Consider the following 18,612-nt stretch of genomic DNA (forward strand, 5'->3'; position numbering starts at 1 on the left):
GCTCCTAATTCTGCAAATCGATTTCAGCTTTCATGGAGCGGAAAAACTATTTGTACATTAGCAAGTGACATCAACCTTATTATGTAGTGCAAAATTTCGTGCAAGTGTGGCACAACAGCTATTCCTTCTTGAGCAACATCACTGTTGGAATGGCAGACCAGAGCACTGGAGCGGTACTTCCTAATCGGGACCTCTGCGACTAACACCTTTGTTTGAGTGACGTGTTGTGTGTGAACCTTTCCAATGTGCTATGTGTTCCGTTGAGTTGTTGCGCTATTCAAGTACAGAATAAAAAGGTTGGCATCACGTGCTAATGTGCAAGTAGTTTTTTAGGGGCGAAGCTCCTTAAGGCGGCACCCGTTCGTCCCTCGTAGTCGTAGTAGTGCGTAACCAGTCGTAACGCTAGTACCAGATCTTGACCTCCAAGGTGATGCCGGTGGGAGATTTTTCCTGTGCGTTGTTGAACAATAAAAAATTCGCAGCGTGCGCGTTAACTAAAAGCCGAATTCTTCTGTCTCTCATTCCCCATTAGCAGTCATTGGCATGTTCCAGTAGGAAACGTTAGTAGAAGTAGAAGTGTAAGTGTTAGCTAAAAGCCGACTTCTTCTGTGTCTCATTCCCATTAGCAGCCATTGTTTACCTCCAAGGTAGTGCCTGGTGAGATTTCTCCTGTGCGTGATTAAACAATAAAAATTTTATTCAAAACGCCGTTGATTGATGAAATAAACCAACGAAAGACGCCAGATGTTTTCTAAAAGCAAAACGAAAGAACGCCAGATGTTTCTAAAGCAAAACGAAAAGACGCCAGCTGCTTAACGAAAGACGCCAGATGTTTTCTAAAGCAATGGTTTTCTAAACAATGAAAATTCACAGCGTACATGTAAAATTAAAGTGAGCTGCAAGTCGTCATAACTCATCGAACCTTTAGTATAAACGCGCCCGATCACACGTCGGTGATGATGTACTGGGCAGAATTCACGGAAGATTCACGGTTTACCGATGAACCTCCGCAGCTTCGCCCACTCATCATCATTCACTCCGTGGATATGCTGTGATTTTTTTCAGCTCGATGCAAGCTGAAATCGATTTGCAGAATCAGCACTCAAGCACCAAAGACGACGACTGCCTGCAAGAAACAACATAGGACACAGTTTCTGGAATGCAGAGAAGCTGTCATTTATCAGATACCTCTTTCATGCGGTAAGCAGTATGCCGAGAAATGGGCCACTGCAGGAATGATAGGTTAAGAGAGCATTTTTAAAAGAGGCGAGCGAATGTTGGGTGAGTTAGTGTCTCGACATAGTAAATACCATCGTAAGTAGCACAACTAGACAGGACAACAGTGTTCGTCTGTTCCTTTCTGTTGTCCTGCCTAGTTGCGGTACATACAATGGCATTTATAAAACAGCATTGTAATCTTGTAAACACGATGGATGTCTGGCGTTACAGTGTAGAGCATGTGAGTGGGAACCTTTCTTTCAGAACACAAAGGTTTTATTAGCTAATAGAGTTGAACTAACGAAGTTGATAATAGAAGCTGCAAAAATTGCAATAGGGGGTATCAATTTTGTTAGCACTCCTCGACTGTCCTTCTCGAATGAAGCACTGACTTCCTTGAACATGGAGTAGTTCGCGAGGTGATCAGTATGCCGTATATTTTGCTAAAATAAAGAGGAAGAAGACACATCTCTCTGCATGGCACCTTGGTTAAGCTTGAGGGCACCACCCCATTGTCTACAAGTGCCTCGTGTGCAATAAACCATTTTTTTTAAAGTTAGTGCACAGATTGTCCCTCTTTTTTCGGCTTTGTGTTGCTTATGTGCTAAAAATTTTTACCAAGTGTGTTGAGGTCACTTATGAGTACAGAAAACAAGATATACTTTAGAAATTTCAACCACAAATACACACAAGCACAACAGCAAAACCTAGTTAACAGTAGAAAACTTGTAACAGCCAAAGGAAAGTGCAGCTGAACAGTTGATATTGCCCACATAATGCGCTTAAATTTAGGTATGTTTCAGAATCCCGGGTAAGCAAAATCAACGAGTTCCTCCACAACGGTGGCCATCACAATCGTGTCGTGGTTTCGGCAATACTCAGAACTTTATTTTCAACCTGCACGCAAATGGCACAATGAAGTCAGCCGTCGATTAGCTTGCATAAAGATGAAATCAAATGCCTTAACAGTTATCTTCCACGTAGACCGCCACGCGTGCCGGATTGATAGGTTCGCCGGTTGCATGGGCATGCGCAGATAAGTTTTCGTGCCTTCTTTCTTTTCAGCCGTTGTGCGTCTCTTCAGTTGTTAGTCGGCGTTTGTGGTGTCCTGATCTCTTTCTTGTGTCCGTGTTTGCACGCCCTGTCTCTTTTTAGAATGAATACGTACCAACTAGCTCAGCTCTCTGTTATTCTAAGCTTCATTTCTAGTACTCTGAGCCCTTTTCCGTGTTCTCCTACTTATCTGAACAATCCTGCCTCCTTGGCTTCTTTAATTGCTATTTGCTTGGTCCGTGCTAGAACTTTTTCATGGTTTTCTAAGAATAGAGTTTGCCCAGTTCAAGTTCAGCTTTTGTGCGGCTTTCTGCAACCATCTACCGGACATGCCAGGAGGATATGTGCCATATTGACCGCGGAATCATGGCGTCAAGTGAGATTTTACCAGGAATGCCTCAAGGTCCGTTGCTCGACTTCACGTGACGACCGCCGCCAGAAGCAGATATACGCCGACTGGATGAGGGTAGCTAACCAGCATGCGGAATTCATATGGAGGGTAAAACTTCGAGAACTTCAACCATGTAAGAGGAAGATTATTTCTACTGTTTCACCGCAAAATAACTTGCTAGTCCTTGGAGGAGCTGCCTTAGATGATAGTCACTGCAAAACCCTAGCCTTAGGTCCTAAATACTGTTTTAAGCCGAACCTGAAACCAATAGACGTTTTAAGTTTGCCGCGTACAATCACTAGACTTGTTTCTGAAGAAGAGCGTTCCCACTGCATTTCAGACTGCGTTGCTAGCAGCAAGGGTTCTAATATGCATCTCAAGTGTTCTGATCCTATCCGGCCTTTGGTTAATTACTGTGTCGAGAAGAAACTCAGGCCAGTAATTTCAGATAAGGAAGGGTATTTTGTAATTATGCCGGATAGTTTGTTCTCAGAAAAAGCATTAACAGCCATAGAAAAGAAATTTAGGACGGTAAAACTTAAGCCATCGGTAGTTAGGCAACGTGCTGTCGACCTTTTGTTAAGACATAATCTTGAGAGAATAGCTTGCAATGTCAAGAAGGCTAAATCACTTACTTTAGAATTGTTTTTTTCAGCCAAAACACATAAGAACGAGATTCCGTTTCGAGCAATCGTTTCAGAGCAAGGCACCTGGCAAGTCGCTGTATCTAGTTATTTGCAGAACTGCTTAACCTCTTTGAGTTTTTCAGACTCTTTTCGTATGCGTAATTCTCAGGCGCTAGTTCAGTTCCTCTCAGAGGAGAACCCCGGCTGTTGTAAAGCTTTTAGTATGGATATTGAAGACCTATATTATTCTTTGCCGCATAAGGACTTGTTAAAATGCGTTAATGAATGTATTAACGAACAAGGCGACCAGACAGTTTTCACCGATAAATGTGGTGTTTCTACCGGGGCATTTCTAGAAATCCTTTCCGTGTATTTAAAGTCGACGCTGGTAGGTTGGAAGGAAGGCGTTTATGTGCAGAAATCAGGGATATGTATTGGTTCTAAGGTTGCTCCGGTTCTTAGTGATTTATACCTTAGCAAGATTGACAATCTTTTGGAAGGCGCCTTAGGTAATTCGGTTATTAAGGTTTTTCGTTATGTGGACGACTACTTGATTTTTTGTAGTGATGAGGACTTTGAAAAGGTGGTAACTTCCGTGAGCGAAAAATTTGAATTAAATGGAGGAAGGCTGAGCTTTACTAAAGAGGTGCCTCAGAATAATGGAATACAATTTCTAGACATTTCCTTAACGTTCCAGAAGAACCACGTGTGCTGGCAGTATTCTCCTAGATCTTCCAAACCGCTGTTAAATTTTTCGTCGAAGCACTCGAAGGTTGTAAAAAACGGCATCGCCATGTCTTGCCTTAAGTCAGCCCTCACCAAGTCGTGTGAGCACAAAATGAGTGATAGCTTTAGCGCACAGGTTACGCGTCTTTTAGATGTAGGGTATCCTCGTGATGCAGTGGCCACGGTCGCTGAGCGTTTAAAGAAGTCTATTGTGTTAAGTCCGAGCATGGTTGCAGAAAGCGATAGGAAGAAACGTGTCGTAGGTATTCCGTACATTCATTGCATATCTCACAGGCTAAAGAAAGTAGGAAGTAGATACGGCGTTAATGTTGTTTTCACGGCTGCCAATAAGCTAGGTAAGATTTGTGCCGCTGTGCAGAGGAAGAATGAGCGAGTAAAAGACAAGAAGCGGACCGATAATTGTTTTGTAAAACACACCAACAAATTCACTGATTGCCGTACGAGTGTGGCGTATAAGGTCCCTTTCAGCTGCGGCCGCTTCTACGTAGGACAGACGGGCCGATGCATTAACCAGAGATTGTTGGAACATAAGAGATCGCTAACAGGAGGCTCACCATCTAATCTATCTTTACATTGTCGAGATTGTAAGTGCACGCCAAAATTCGATGAATGCGCAGTGTTGTACCGGCATAGAAATGAAGAAACGCGTCTGATGATTGAAGCATGGCATATCGAGAATAGTGGTAGCGCATGCGTGAGCCAACCGTCGATTAGCTTGCATAAAGATGAAATCAAATGCCTTAACAGTTATCTTCCACGTAGACCGCCACGCGTGCCGGATTGATAGGTTCGCCGGTTGCATGGGCATGCGCAGATAAGTTTTCGTGCCTTCTTTCTTTTCAGCCGTTGTGCATCTCTTCAGTTGTTAGTCGGCGTTTGTGGTGTCCTGATCTCTTTCTTGTGTCCGTGTTTGCACGCCCTGTCTCTTTTTAGAATGAATACGTACCAACTAGCTCAGCTCTCTGTTATTCGAAGTCAGCCAAGCATGTGCGTGCAACAGCTTACCCTATGTCTTTCAAAAATTATGACAAATCGGAACATTTTCGAAGCATATGTTTTGACGCCTTCTGCACATCCTTCTAAGGCCTCACAGCAAAGTTACTTGAACATGGGCATGAGTTGGCGCTCTCGTGTGTAATTCGTTCAGGTGACCTGTCGGCGGGTTCAGGTGACGCACTTTCACATTCATCACCCTCAACACAGATTGTAGCCAGGCAGGCATTGTCTACGCTTTCAGTAGTTGAGTTTTGTGCTGAAAGGTTACTTTCATTATTTTGCATCGAGGCGGTCTGGCGAAAAAGCGGCTCAACTGCAGCATGAAGTCGGCGATGTTTTTGCCGACGCGATAGGGAGCCGATAGCTTTCTTTTTTCTTTCCATGGCAGACCCTTTCGCGCGCAAAACTAAAAATAACACTTACGTCTGTTGGATGTCTGGAAGACAATGAGGTCCTGGAGTTTTGACACGAAAAAATAGCAGGACGAACAAGAAGCACATTCCGAAAAGACGGAGAAAGGATATTCAACTTGAAACGCTTGAAAATAACTGCGCAGTTATCGTTGGCGGCTTCGGTGGAGAGGGAGCGAGAGCGCCAGAGCGGCGTCACGGGCGGCCAATGAGAGCGCACGACACGATGACGTAGAATGACGAAGTGTGTGGCGACCAATGGCGACCATAGGTGGCGACATGTCTCGACCTCCGAGATGGCGGACGCGCCCGCCATCTCTGAGGCCATGTCTTGCCTCCCGACGGCGGGAGGATGAGGCGAGGTTGTGGAGAGGAAAAGGCGCTTTTCTTCCGCCCTCGCTAGGAGCGCGCCTCAGCAAGCATGGTCTGCGCGCGAACGAACTAACTGGAGATGACGCTGGAAGGGTCCGGGGGCACTCTCGGTCCCCATACTGCGCATACATTGTATCACATTTTATTTCATCGATTAAGCGATGATGATCGATGTTCGGCGAATGATTTTGTATCCTTCACGTGCATGGTGGGCTAAAAGATGGGAAAATTTGGTTTACCGATCTTCACATGTTAAAATGGGGAGAAATATAAACGCGCTACCCTTTCTTTTTATTGCGCATGCGGTTCAGGCGACCAATATTTGCGATTACGAACGTATACGAGCGACCGAAGTTCATATGTGCGCATTTTAATGGCAAAAGCTCTAGAAAAAAAGGTTCACTAAACGTTTTAAAAAGACTTCTTGTAAAAAACGTTTTTTCAACGTCTTCTAAAAAACTTCTTGTGAAAAACGTTTATTCAACGTTGCATAATATACCTAGATGTCTGCATACCTTTTTAGTCGTTTCAAGAAGTTTTTTAGAGGTTTTGTGTTTCGTGGGAATAGACCTTTACGGTCCTACCATACACATCCGCCGGAAATCACAGGGTTATTGTGGCGATAGACCACCTCACGAGATATGCAGAAACAGCCGATCTGCCAGCCGCAACGGTACGTGACAGGGGCGTAGTCAGAAATTTTTTTCGGGGGGGGGGGGGGGTTCAACCATACTTTATGTATGTTCGTGAGTGCGTTTGTATGCGCGCGGGTATATATACGCAAGCAAAACTGAAACATTTCGGGGGGGGGGGTTGAACCCCCCAACCCCCCCCCTCCCTGGCTACGCCCCTGGTACGTGACGTTGCGTCTTTCCTGCTTCAACGCTTTGTTCTACGTCATGGCGCTCCTCGCTCCTGAGCGACCGCGGCCGCGTCTTTCTCGCGGATGTTATTCAAGAACTTCTCGCTGAATATCATGTGATTCACCGCTGTACTACCCGCAAACAAACGGCTTGACCGAGCGTTTCAACCGAACTCTTGGAGACATGCTTTTATGTATGTCGCCTCTAACCACACCAACTGGGACCTTATTGATATTGGTTTGCCTTAACGCTCTAGCATTTAAGTTACCAACGTCTGTTCTCGCCGTTCCTGAGTAGATATCGTACGCCTACAATACGGCACCCCATGCGACGACCGGCTTTTCTGCCTTCTTTTTACTCTATGGCCGAGAACCATCGCCTCCAATCGACACCATTCTTCCCTACCGACCCGACTCATCAGAGGGGCACACCAGTTTCCGAAGCTGCTCGATATGCAGAAGAATGTCGGCAACTAGCCCGCTCCCTTACAACTCAGGAACAGGGGCTACAGAAATTTCGACACGACGACGGACGGCCCCACAATCAGTTTTCACCCAACTCTCTTGTTTGGCTCTGGGTGCCTCCCACTCCTGCGCCAGGTAACTCCTCGAAGTTTGTCAGCCGGTACCATGGACCCTACCGTGTGCTACAGCAAACTTCTCCCGTTAACTACATCATCGAACCCCTCACGCCCACTTCGGACCTGCGTCGCCGAGGCCGCGAAACTGTTCACGTGGATCGCCCCAAGCCATATCACGAACCCCTCGTTCTTACGACACCTTAGAACGCCTACTGGGCTCCGTCTTCAGCGAGGGGGGAAATGCGATGAAGAAGACGTGCACCCTGAAGAGCTAGCTACACAGTCGTATCGTCAGCGCTACACAGGAGCGGCTCGTGCTGAACGTTGTTGCTGTTTGCGCTGGCTAGGCTTACGGTTCTATATTTCTGTAATAACAGTCGAAACTCGCAATAACGAAATCCCGAGGGAACGAAATTCTCACCGCAACGAAATATTTTCGGAGCACCGGCGAACGCCCATAGGAGTCAATGCATTTTGTAACTCGCGACTACGAAAGATATTCATACCGCAGTCCCTCATTAACGAAATTTTTGAAACACGAGTGCGCAAATAATATACTCTCGCAACATTAACTACATTCGAAAACTGCTGAAATGCATTCATGCTACAATTAAATTGTGCAAAACTATCGCTACAGCGCACTTGAGAAGCAGCCGCCATCATTGTTTACACAAAAACATAAAGCTGGCGACAATGATGATGATTATGATGATGGCTTGCCGAAACATCTGCTCGTTATCGCGGACTACGTAGCCAAATCCACATTCCTCATGGAGTTTCGTTCGTTGGCTTGGTTGGCTTCGCTCTGTGCTTGGCTTTGTCGGCTTTGCGTGCACATGGTCGCGTGTGCGGAGCCGTTTGTGGAGCGTTTGCTTGGTCGCTTGGTGCAACGTGAACTGTGTGTTGCGATTGCTTCGTCCGATTTCGCTGCCTGCGAAGATGCCGCCTCCAACGAAAAAGCGGAAGTTCATCGCGCTGGAAGATAAGGCTGCAATCATCAGTAAGGCGCAAAAGGGCAGGAAAAAAATGGACATCGCCGAAGAATTCGGCGTTGCGTGCAGCTCGCTGTCCACGATTCTGCACTGATCCAGCGAAGCCGGAAGAAGGTTCGCCTGCAGGCGCATTTGATGACGGTACTGGTGACAGCGCAGTGCCGCCGTCACTGACCGGTACATGGGGCGAACTTTGTGCCGGGGCAAACGAGATTCCCGATCGAGAGGCATGAAAATGCTGCATGGTAACGCCCGCCAAAGCAAACTTACTGTCTTCTGGAAATAAAATGTGTTTTTTGTAGATTCCATGTTTTTTCTGCCGAATTCTCGCGCCAACAAAATTCCCGCAAGAGCGAAATTTTGCGCTTTCCCCGCCGATTTCGTTATTGCGGGTTTCAACTGTATTACAGTTTCTTTTGCCCACGCCGTGTCTCAGCTCTTTATTATATTCTAATATTTATCTAGCATGTACACATCAGTTAATTACCGATATTTTTTGTACATTCTTGCAGCGTTTGGGAATTTTTGTTCTTGCCTGGCCAAAGATGCAACTTCGCGCACCGATCACTTTTTGCGGAAGTAATCGCGTGGGCATATTTTTCTGGTATATCCTAGAAGACCACAACTAACCAACCTGGAGGCGCTGCACCTTTCCTAATGCATCGAAATTCTTTATTTTGGCTCTGAGTATGTTGCTTCAGATTTAATCATTTCATTTCAAAAAAGTGATCTCAGGAACTGCAGCGGCCACTGTTTATTTGACACAAAATAAGATAAACTTCTTCCTTCCTCCAAACATGTTTATAGTACACATATGGTACGGTATCGCATGCATCTGCCATGAAATAATGCTCATCATATGTGCGACCATCTCATAGAAGGAGATTCGAGCCACTTTGAAATCTCAGTGACTACACCTTCAATACTGACAATTGGGCGAGCTGTTACGGATTAATTAATATGAAAACGGTCAGACGGAAAGAGTGATGAAAAGGCTGAAAAACACACGAACACAACTGCTTGCATTCCTGCGCTTTTTCAGTATTTCTATCTCTTCCCGTTACGCCGTTTTCGTGATCGTGTAACGAATTCAACAGTGAACATCAAATCTGGACAAAATGTGAGAAGTTATTTTATTTATTATGAATTCAGGGCTCATCCCTGCTAGCTGCAAACGGCGGCTTGTTGCAAACGTTGTTGAAATCCAGCGGCCGTGACACCACCTTCCCGTTTTCTCTTATCTCTCGTTTTTCTTTAGTTCCCACCTTTCAGCCTGCGGCACCTTTGTCATCGGTTCCGGTTGTTTACGCACGTTGTCGCGTTGCGATGGCGTGCGTTGCCCCGCAATGCCATGTGGTACTGATGTTGGTTGCCGTGAAAAGCACGTGTATCCCTTTTATTCAGAAAGCTGGGTTGTCTGTGGTCATTAGCGGTACGGGGCACAGACTCAAATTTACCTCAGCAAAACATGCGGAGACAAAAAAAAAAGTGCAGAAAAGCGGCTGGTGGGTGACGGCAAGATTTCAAACAAATATACGTGGCAGCCAACACACACATTGCGAGCGACTCACGGGGACAAAGTTAAGGTGGGTCGCTTTTGACAGCTATACGGTAAACAACAAAAAAAAAAGGGGGGGGGGGGTAAACGCTTCTTATACTCGTCTCTGTTTTCTTCTTATTTTTTATTATTGTTTTGTTATGCCTCCAGCTTGTGAGCCCAAATTTTGGCTTCCCATGTCTACTTCCAGTCTGTGCAGACCATAAAACCTTTCGTTTTTCTCCTTTGACGTTAGCCGCTGTACAGGCACTGGCGAATCTTCGTTGCACACCAACGAATTGTCTTGCAGTCTCCGTCATGTGGTTCTGTCATCTATTACTGTTTATTTTTTCTATTATATATTTTCTACAAAGGCACCCGTGCTCGCTCCAAGAAAGGTACGTACTTGACTGCCCTACAGCAGCCGTGATTTTGCGTGCAAAAACGTGGTTGTCACTTGACCCGGCCGCCTCGAAAAAAACCGGGTAAGCGATTGTCATGCATGAATATATATATATATATATATATATATATATATATATATATTTCTTTTTTTTTTTCAGCTGATTCCCGCCATTTCGTGGTTTTGTATCTTGAGTTAAAGAAATAACTTCAGTTGTGTATAGCTGGATTCTTCGAGATATTAGTCACTCCAGTGATCGGCCTTATATAAACACCAATTTGATGGCATTGCCCTGCTAAGAACTGTCAAGAATATATGCAAGCCACTTCTAATGAATATATAATTCCGCAGCCTTTTCAACAATGTTACGAGGAGTGCGTCACTATATTTGTAGAATCCGTTAGTATCAACCATCCGAAGCTGAATTACTTTTCGGCACAGTATCATGTATCAGACATCATGAAAAAGATTCAACGTATATGTTTTTACATGCACTTCCTGTGTATAAAGAACATGAACGTGTATTGTCAGATGTTTCAAATAAATATTCGTCAAGCATTTTCAGAAAGGGGCTGAAGAAATGCCACGGAAATCAATATGTTAAAATAACAAACGATGCATTCATTACACGCACATACATATAACAACCACTTTTTCACACATTCAGCGCCATATAATGTTACTACGCGCATTGTAGAATATTCTTTCAGACACAAAGCAAAAAGTTAGTCCTGAAAAAAAAAATGCCAGGAGCTCGGCACGTACACGGAAACTTAAGTGGTTATTTAACCAGATTACGTGAACAGACTCAACTGAATGCATGATATGTCATGACTGCGATAGATGAGATAGAAAACGGCCAGGAGAGCACAAAGTCGTAGGCGGCTAGATAGATAGATAGATAGATAGATAGATAGATAGATAGATAGATAGATAGATAGATAGATAGATAGATAGATAGATAGATAGATTGATAGATTGATAGATAGATAGATAGATAGATAGATAGATAGATAGATAGATAGATAGATAGATAGATAGATAGATAGATAGATAGATAGATAGATAGATAGATAGATAGATAGATAGATAGATAGATAGATAGATAGATAGATAGATAGATACGCTCAAAGTCGCAGAATTTCGCTAAGAAATGCTTCGCATTTAAAACCGCTTAGAACAGCTGAGTGAGATCGCTGTTGTGACCACCACCAACTAAATTGCTGCGGCTGCTTCCCCAACGGAGCCGCCGGCACCCGTTTCCCCTTCCCCGCCCCGTCGCGCCGCAGCGGCCGCAACTGCAACTAGGGCCAACACGCGCTCTCCCATAGAAAGCCGCCTGACGCGGAAGGCCGTACCATGCGCTTTTTATCCAGCGGCCGTGGCTTCGCCTTTGCAGTGAAACTGTGACTTTTTTGTAGTTTATTTCGTGGTATTTATTTCATTTCATTGCTTACCTCCTGACCTGCCCAGATGTCCCCTCTCCAGCGCTCACGTTCTAGTTCATACCTCCTGCCGCTATGGACGTAACCTACGAGCATTGTGGCGCTAGTCAGCACCTGTTCGCTGACGACAGCTTTAACGTTCGTGATGTTTCACCAGCGCAGAGCGCTCATACCACTTAATTATTATGCATAAATGCAAAATACTTCGGAAATAAAACTACGGAAAGTGATTTAGAATTTTTTTTTTTGCATTTAAAAGGACACATCCGTCCTACACTATGCAAGTCTACGGCTTCTCACGTTAGTCAACCAGGGGTGCAATCGCGGAACGATGCTATTTCCGATTCTATGCCATATTCTATGCTTTTCTTATCATCCACCACTCGCGGCTGGCTGATCGCGTTGATAACGCTGACGGACCGTCGTTCTGACCAATGGCCAAGCGCGAAAAGCACGAAAAGCATTGGAATAAAAAATAGAATCGTTCCGCGATAGCACCCCAGTGTGCAATAAATACTTAACCGCACTGGATAGCTTACTTTACCCTCCTTAAGTTTGCAGAAACAGTCACATAATGCCGGCAGTTCGTCACATAATACAGGAGTATTTACTCCAGAGCCGTCCAAACGGTCGCAGAGTAGCAGACGATGGATGCTATGAGCGTCCCCTTTAAAACGGGGCGGTGACATGTCTGCCACCAGGCTCGAAGAAGAAGAAAAAAAAAAGAAAAAAGCTTCCTTGTTTCATGTTGGCCTAATACCTTATCTACATTGATTAAATCTCTGTTATTATACCAAAAAAATATAAATTCACGGTCCATCTCTCTGCCTCTTAAGGCAGAATGACCTTATTTTTCCCCCATTATTTATTTTTGTTCTTTATCTCTACTTTTCTGCCACCAATACTCTAACCGTCTCTTACTTATTTCTATCGCGGACGTGTTCAGCTTTCCATTGTTGTCCCTAAAACCCAAGGCTTCATGTAGACTCGTGCCCACACGTATACCTGGGTGAATATCGCCACATTCAATCAGTACATGTTCCATCGTTTCCTTAGTTCCCCCGCAGCATGTACATTGTTCTTCTTCGTTACTAAATCTCGCTTTATAACTACGCGTTCTAAGGCAGCCCGACCTTGCTTCAAACAGTAAAGCGCTTCCCCTTGAATTATCATAAAACCTTTCCCTCCTTATTTCGTTTTTTCCTTTTCGGTAGTTACTCAGAGCCGGCTTCTTTTCCATCGCTGTCATCCAATAAGTCCTCTCCGCCTCTCTGACCTTCCGCTTAATGCTCCTTGTTGCCATATCGCCCGCACTGCCAGCCGTATATTTACTGGTGAGCCTCCTAGTTCTTTTTCTCCACTGCGTGTCAACGCTTTTTCTATACAAATACCTGAAAACCTTCTCTGCCCATCTACTCTCCTTCATTTTCCTCAGCCTCTCTTCGAATCTCATTTTGCTCTGCGCTTCCCTCACTTCAAAGCCTGTCCATCCCATATCACCCTTTACCGCCTCATTTGTCGTCTTCCCGTGAGCGCCCAACGCGAGGCGGCCCACCGTCCTTTGATTTACATCCATTCCTGATTGCACCTCTGACTTCATGCACACCACTGAGTTCCCAAATGTAAGCCCCGGAACCATCACACCCTTCCACAGCCCTCGAAGCACCTCGTACCTATTGTATCCCCATAAAGCTCTGTGCTTCATAATTGCAGCATTCCTCTTTCCCTTTGCTACCGATGCTTTCTCTTGTACCTCCATATATCTATCCCCCTCATTTACCCATACTCCGAGGTACTTGTACTCGCTTACCCTCGGTATTTTTTGGCCCTGTATTAATACCGTATGGTCTCCGTGATCATTGAATACCATCAATCCACATTTTGTTGCACTAAATCCTAGTCCTAGAGCCTCACACTCCCTTCCGCATATATCTGCCAGTCGCTGTATATCATCTTGACTGTCCGCAAATAAGACAATATCATCAGCATAAAATAGACCTGGAAGCTTCTGCTCAACCATCGCTCCGACCTGTTTGTGTGACAAATTAAATCCAATGTTGCTACCTTCTAGCGCTTTTTCCATCCTCGCCATGTACAGCATGAATAACAGCGGGGACAAAGGGCATCCCTGTCTCAGCCCCTTGCTAATTTCAACGCTGTCCTTGCTACTTATTCCTTCCCATTCTATACAAACTGTATTTCCTCGGTATATTTCCCTCAAAAGCTGTACACAGTCGTCACCTATGCCCACTTCCTTCAATATATCCCACAAAATTTCCTGATTAACGTTGTCATACGCCCCGGTGATATCTAGATAAGCTACGTATAAGGGCCTGTTTTCTATTTTAGATATTTCTATACACTGGGTAAGAACAAACAGATTATCGTCTAACCGCCTGTCGATTCGAAATCCATTCTGAAGTTCTCCCAAAATATCATTTTGTTCTACCCACGCTTCTATTTTTAATTTTACTGCCTGCATCGCCAACCTGTATAGCACCGATGTAATTGTTAGCGGTCTGTACGAGCGAATGTTATCCTTTTCTCCCTTGCCTTTATAGATTAAGTTCATTCTACTTTTTCTCCAACTGTCTGGTATTTCCCTCTCCTGTAAGCACTTTTCTACGGCTTTCAGCAGTGCTTCTTTAGTGTTATGTCCGAGTTCGTTAATGAGGCTGACGGGAACCCCATCTAAGCCCGGAGTAGTGCGCTTAGGAATTTTTCCTTCGGCCTTCTTCCAATTGAAATTCTCTAGTACTACATCTTCGTCGGTTGCACTCCTTTGCGTACTTTTACTCACCGGGGGAATCCCCTGGGGGACCTTTTTAAACGAATCGGCTGTTATCTTTCGGATGTAACCTAGCGCTTCATATCCTTCCAATTTATTTCCTCCTTCATCTACCATATGTTGTTGCATTGTGACAGACTTCCTACCCAGCGCTTTTAGGTGGCTCCAAAATATCCTAGGCGCGGCCTTCTTCTTTTCGCGAATCTCTGTCATCCAGCGTTCACTTTCACCTTTAATTTTTGCCTCGACTAATTTTGCCTCGACTAAGACGAACAGGTTATAGGCCTGACTGGCTGCCCAGGCGGCGCTGCGAAAACGGTGCTAAAAAGCGCCCCCTACGACAAGTTCTTTGGTTTCGAGTAGTCAGACTGGCGGCCGCATGCAGCACTTCGCTCAGATGCGCAATGGAGCCGCCGCTGTCGGTTGTGCTGCGCTTTGGATCTCGGCCAGTTTCTGGCGTGGCTGAGTTCTTCAGGTCAAGCAATCTGCGTAACCGCAAGAAGCTCGTCATCGTCAAGTATGTTTACGACGTGCAGGAGATTGAAGGAACCATTTCGGCGCGCTGCAACTCGCAAGTGCAGCGAATCGCATACGACGTTGAACTCGAGTTAAGTTTTACGAGGCATGCTCGCGCGATTAACGACAGTGCATAAACGAAAAGATTGCTGTTAAGAAAGCCGACATGATTTGCATTACACGACGAAACGGAATCAAGAAAGGTCCAGTGACGAAGGCTAGCCGTCGGCGGCCCGAATGAGCGCATTCGCGTTGTGTGCCGTTTTCTGCCGCATTCAGTCGCAAACACACTTTTTCCCCATGCACGGTCGTAATTTTCAACATTTGCTTCTAAGGGAATTCGTCAAATACTGTCAGCGTGCGGTGGCGGCCGAGAAGCGACGGCGCGCAATGTTTACAGCCGGTCGCTGGAAGCAGCCGGCTGTAAGCTGCCGGAAAAAATCGTAGGCACATACGCAGGGTGACTCATGGCATCGTTTTTCTCGTTTCGCACGAAATGCCGGCTATCCTCGTGATCGCCGTCGGCAGCCACGGCGTGCCGTCTGGACTGCACACAGGGAATATATACATATATAAACGCGTGCACGCGCGTACGAAAAATAATCAGCACGTTACGTTGCAAACCACGTTTTGCTCGCGTACTCACTTCACGCGTCGGACGGCACGTATCCAGCGGTTCCGTCGCTCCACTTCGTACGGCTTTCAGGGGAACCAGTAAAACCGCACATTAGGATCCTTACCCCCATGTTCGAGGCAATTAACCACGCAACAATAACGGCGGCGACCGCGCTTCGGGACCGCGCGCTGCTCAGAGCCGTCGCCCAGACCACCTTTCGGCACGGTTTGTTGAAGCAGGGATCGCTCGTCAAACATGTCAGACTCTGCAGGCATAGTGGACAAGTTCCTGCGTACATTTTAAGCGCTTTTTGAGCCTGAAAACTAGGCGCAAAATTAAGTAAAACGCTTAAAGCAACTGAGACCTGCGTAACTCGCCGGTCGGCGTCCATTTTTGACTACCCAAGCAACTTCGGCGCACGCCACCAGGCTCCGCCACAGTACTCAAAACTCCAGCGCGTCAGCCTAGAGTTACTGTATATGCTACCTTTAGGTAGCATATACAGTAACTCTACGTCAGCCCTATAGGTAGCGCCACCTACGACGAGCGGTTGAACGAGAGCGGGGACGCGCGCTTGGGCAGGTCGTGGTCCGGACTGCGCTTCCACCATAATTAACGCTACAGATGTCGTCGGAGCCGCTGCTGCTGCTACCGATGGCATGGCTAAAGCCTTCGCGTACCGTTTCTTCGGCATGCTTCGTGAGCGAGAGCGCTTGAAAACGACCTGTCGAATATACCATAACCGTGCTCACCGCAGCCGTGATTTTACAGACACTGTAATCGCTGTAATTTTAGGATTCCTTCAAGTGCTGCCATCTTGGGCTATTTAAGGTAAGCTTATACGCATGATAAGTGCTTTTGACGTTTTATTACGTTGTTTATTTCATGTCACGACTTGGAAAACTAAAACGAACATTGATTTATTAACCCAAGATATGCTCTAGGCGCTGCTGCTCTAGCCATGGAAGATGGAAGCCATAGAACGAGCGAAAGCTCTAAAAAGAAACTGAACGAAACCAAGCCTATCCACTATCCAGTCCGGTCGGTTAGTTTCGGTAGTTTCGGCGTGAGTTGTGGTGTGCTGCTGGCTGGTTGAGCGCTTCTGCTGCTGTGTCAGCGGCGTTGTAATTCCCAAGTACTTACCGCCGTCCTCTGTTGCAGAGCTTGCCCAACGTACTATTCCATTTCTGTGCAGTGTGTTCCTCGCTTCCAGTCCTTGTGATTGCCGGCGCTGTTGCGATACACTGGGCTGGGCATCCACAGCTGCAGATGCACAGACCAGCACTTTCTTTCCAGGCGTAATCTTTTGGAATAAAACTTACCGCTAGTATTTGCTAGCTTGGCATCGATGTGAAAACCTCAATGGGAGAATGCTTCCGTTGTGATTTGGTTGTCGACGTTGTATCGCCTCTACTGTCAGGACTTTCAAGTTGAAACTTGCCCACGTCATCATGGTGGCAAAAAACAAAGGTGAATTCTCGCTTCTCGTATCACTATAAAGCTGACTTGTCTTTTGTCCGTAGATTCGGTGGAATGGTTGCTGCTCCTGGCCTGCGCCGTGCATCTCGTCGTTTGTCCGTTCACAAAAGTCGAGGAGAGCTTCAACCTGCAAGCTATACACGACATCATTTACCATAGAACGAACATTTCGAATGTAAGTTAATTGGCTCAAATGTTGCAGCATTACGCATGGTCCTGCATTTTACCTAGAGTGGCCGCAAACCTTGACGCAACCATTTTCACGTAGTACGACCACCTGGAATTCCCCGGTGTTGTGCCGAGGTCGTTTATGGGACCTCTGATGGTTGCCCTTTTTGCTGGTCCTTGGGTTGCTGTGAGCGCCCTGATGGGCTTGGAAAAGATAGTTGCACAGTTCATTGGTAAGTAAGGCCTCCTTGATCGCACGTCTCAGATGTGATAACCACCGTTTCACATTATAATTACGTCCCTTTTTCAGTCAGGGCTGTCCTTGGGACAATGGTGGCATGTGCATACCGTGAGTTCACCAGGGCTCTCCAGAAAGAATTTGGCTCCGCCATGACCAACTGGCTTACCTTGCTGACAGTGTCACAGTTCCACTTTGTCTTCTATATGTCACGTCCACTTCCCAACACCTTTGCTTTGATTTTCGGTAAGATACTGACAAGAAATGTGACTTCACTACAGCCTCTCATGTATATGTTCTTCCCAGTGTTTCTTGCATATAGCTCCTGGCTGGAACAACGCCATTTGCCACTTATTGTCACAAGTGGAGTGGCTGTCCTTGTTTTCCGTGCTGAGCTGGCATCCCTCCTGGGCATCATCATCCTCGTGGAGATATTCCTTGGTCGTCTGAGCATCTTCAACGTTTTCAAGTGGGGAATCCCCATCGCCCTAGCATTGCTCGGTAAGCAGTGACATGTTTGGACTGTTACAACTCCACTTAAATCCATGCCAGTCAGGTTCGCCGAGTATGACCCACTGCTCATTATGAAGCCAATCTGATCTCGAAGTCTGTCTTAATTGAGGGGTAATGTTTGAATGGAATTCAGTTAAGCTGTATTTGCAAATTATGCTTCACTAATAGTCAGAATGACCACTATAGCCATAGAAAGACTGCATGCTTTTATTAAAAACCACGGTGGTGAGAAATCTGTTTTTGTCTGACATCCGAGAATTTGGGATTTTCTTGGTAGCTTTCACAAGCACAGTCAGTGACCCCCCTTTGGTTACAGACATTCTACTGAAACGAGCGAAGCCACTTGCAGTGACGTAAAGAGCCACTTGCAAGTCATGTAACGAACTTGTCCATCTTGTGCTCACTAGGTACAAGGAATGTTACAGGTGCTGACTGAAGGCTGAAGGTTTGTTCTTAAGAACCACGCACATCAAATAAATAAACAACCATGTGCAAACCAACAAAACGAGACATCTTCACAGGTTAAAAGGAGTTCGGCAGATTCCACGCGTTGTGAGAATTGGCTTCATGTGAAGCAGTCAGCGAGTACTTCTATGCTGTATTTCATGGCTTTGAGCCAAGCGTTACGAGGTGGATCGAGGTGGTTCTGTAAGTGCAGTAG

At 45.8% G+C, this 18,612-nt stretch overlaps 1 protein-coding gene across 1 annotated transcript in view; it reads left to right on the plus strand.

The window, feature by feature from the left end:
* The first annotated feature begins 16,590 nt into the window (after positions 1–16,590).
* Positions 16,591–18,612, plus strand: part of LOC119397066 (probable Dol-P-Man:Man(7)GlcNAc(2)-PP-Dol alpha-1,6-mannosyltransferase) — a 67,438-nt gene continuing 65,416 nt past the window's right edge. The window contains exons 1-5 of the mRNA XM_037664497.2: positions 16,591–17,023; positions 17,077–17,207; positions 17,301–17,433; positions 17,511–17,684; positions 17,745–17,939. Of these exons, the coding sequence (XP_037520425.1) occupies positions 17,005–17,023; positions 17,077–17,207; positions 17,301–17,433; positions 17,511–17,684; positions 17,745–17,939 (652 nt within the window). The 5' untranslated portion in view covers positions 16,591–17,004. The remainder of the gene's footprint in view (positions 17,024–17,076; positions 17,208–17,300; positions 17,434–17,510; positions 17,685–17,744; positions 17,940–18,612) is intronic.

The sequence above is a fragment of the Rhipicephalus sanguineus genome, chromosome 6, assembly GCF_013339695.2.
Source record: "Rhipicephalus sanguineus isolate Rsan-2018 chromosome 6, BIME_Rsan_1.4, whole genome shotgun sequence".
Classification (NCBI taxonomy): domain Eukaryota; kingdom Metazoa; phylum Arthropoda; class Arachnida; order Ixodida; family Ixodidae; genus Rhipicephalus; species Rhipicephalus sanguineus.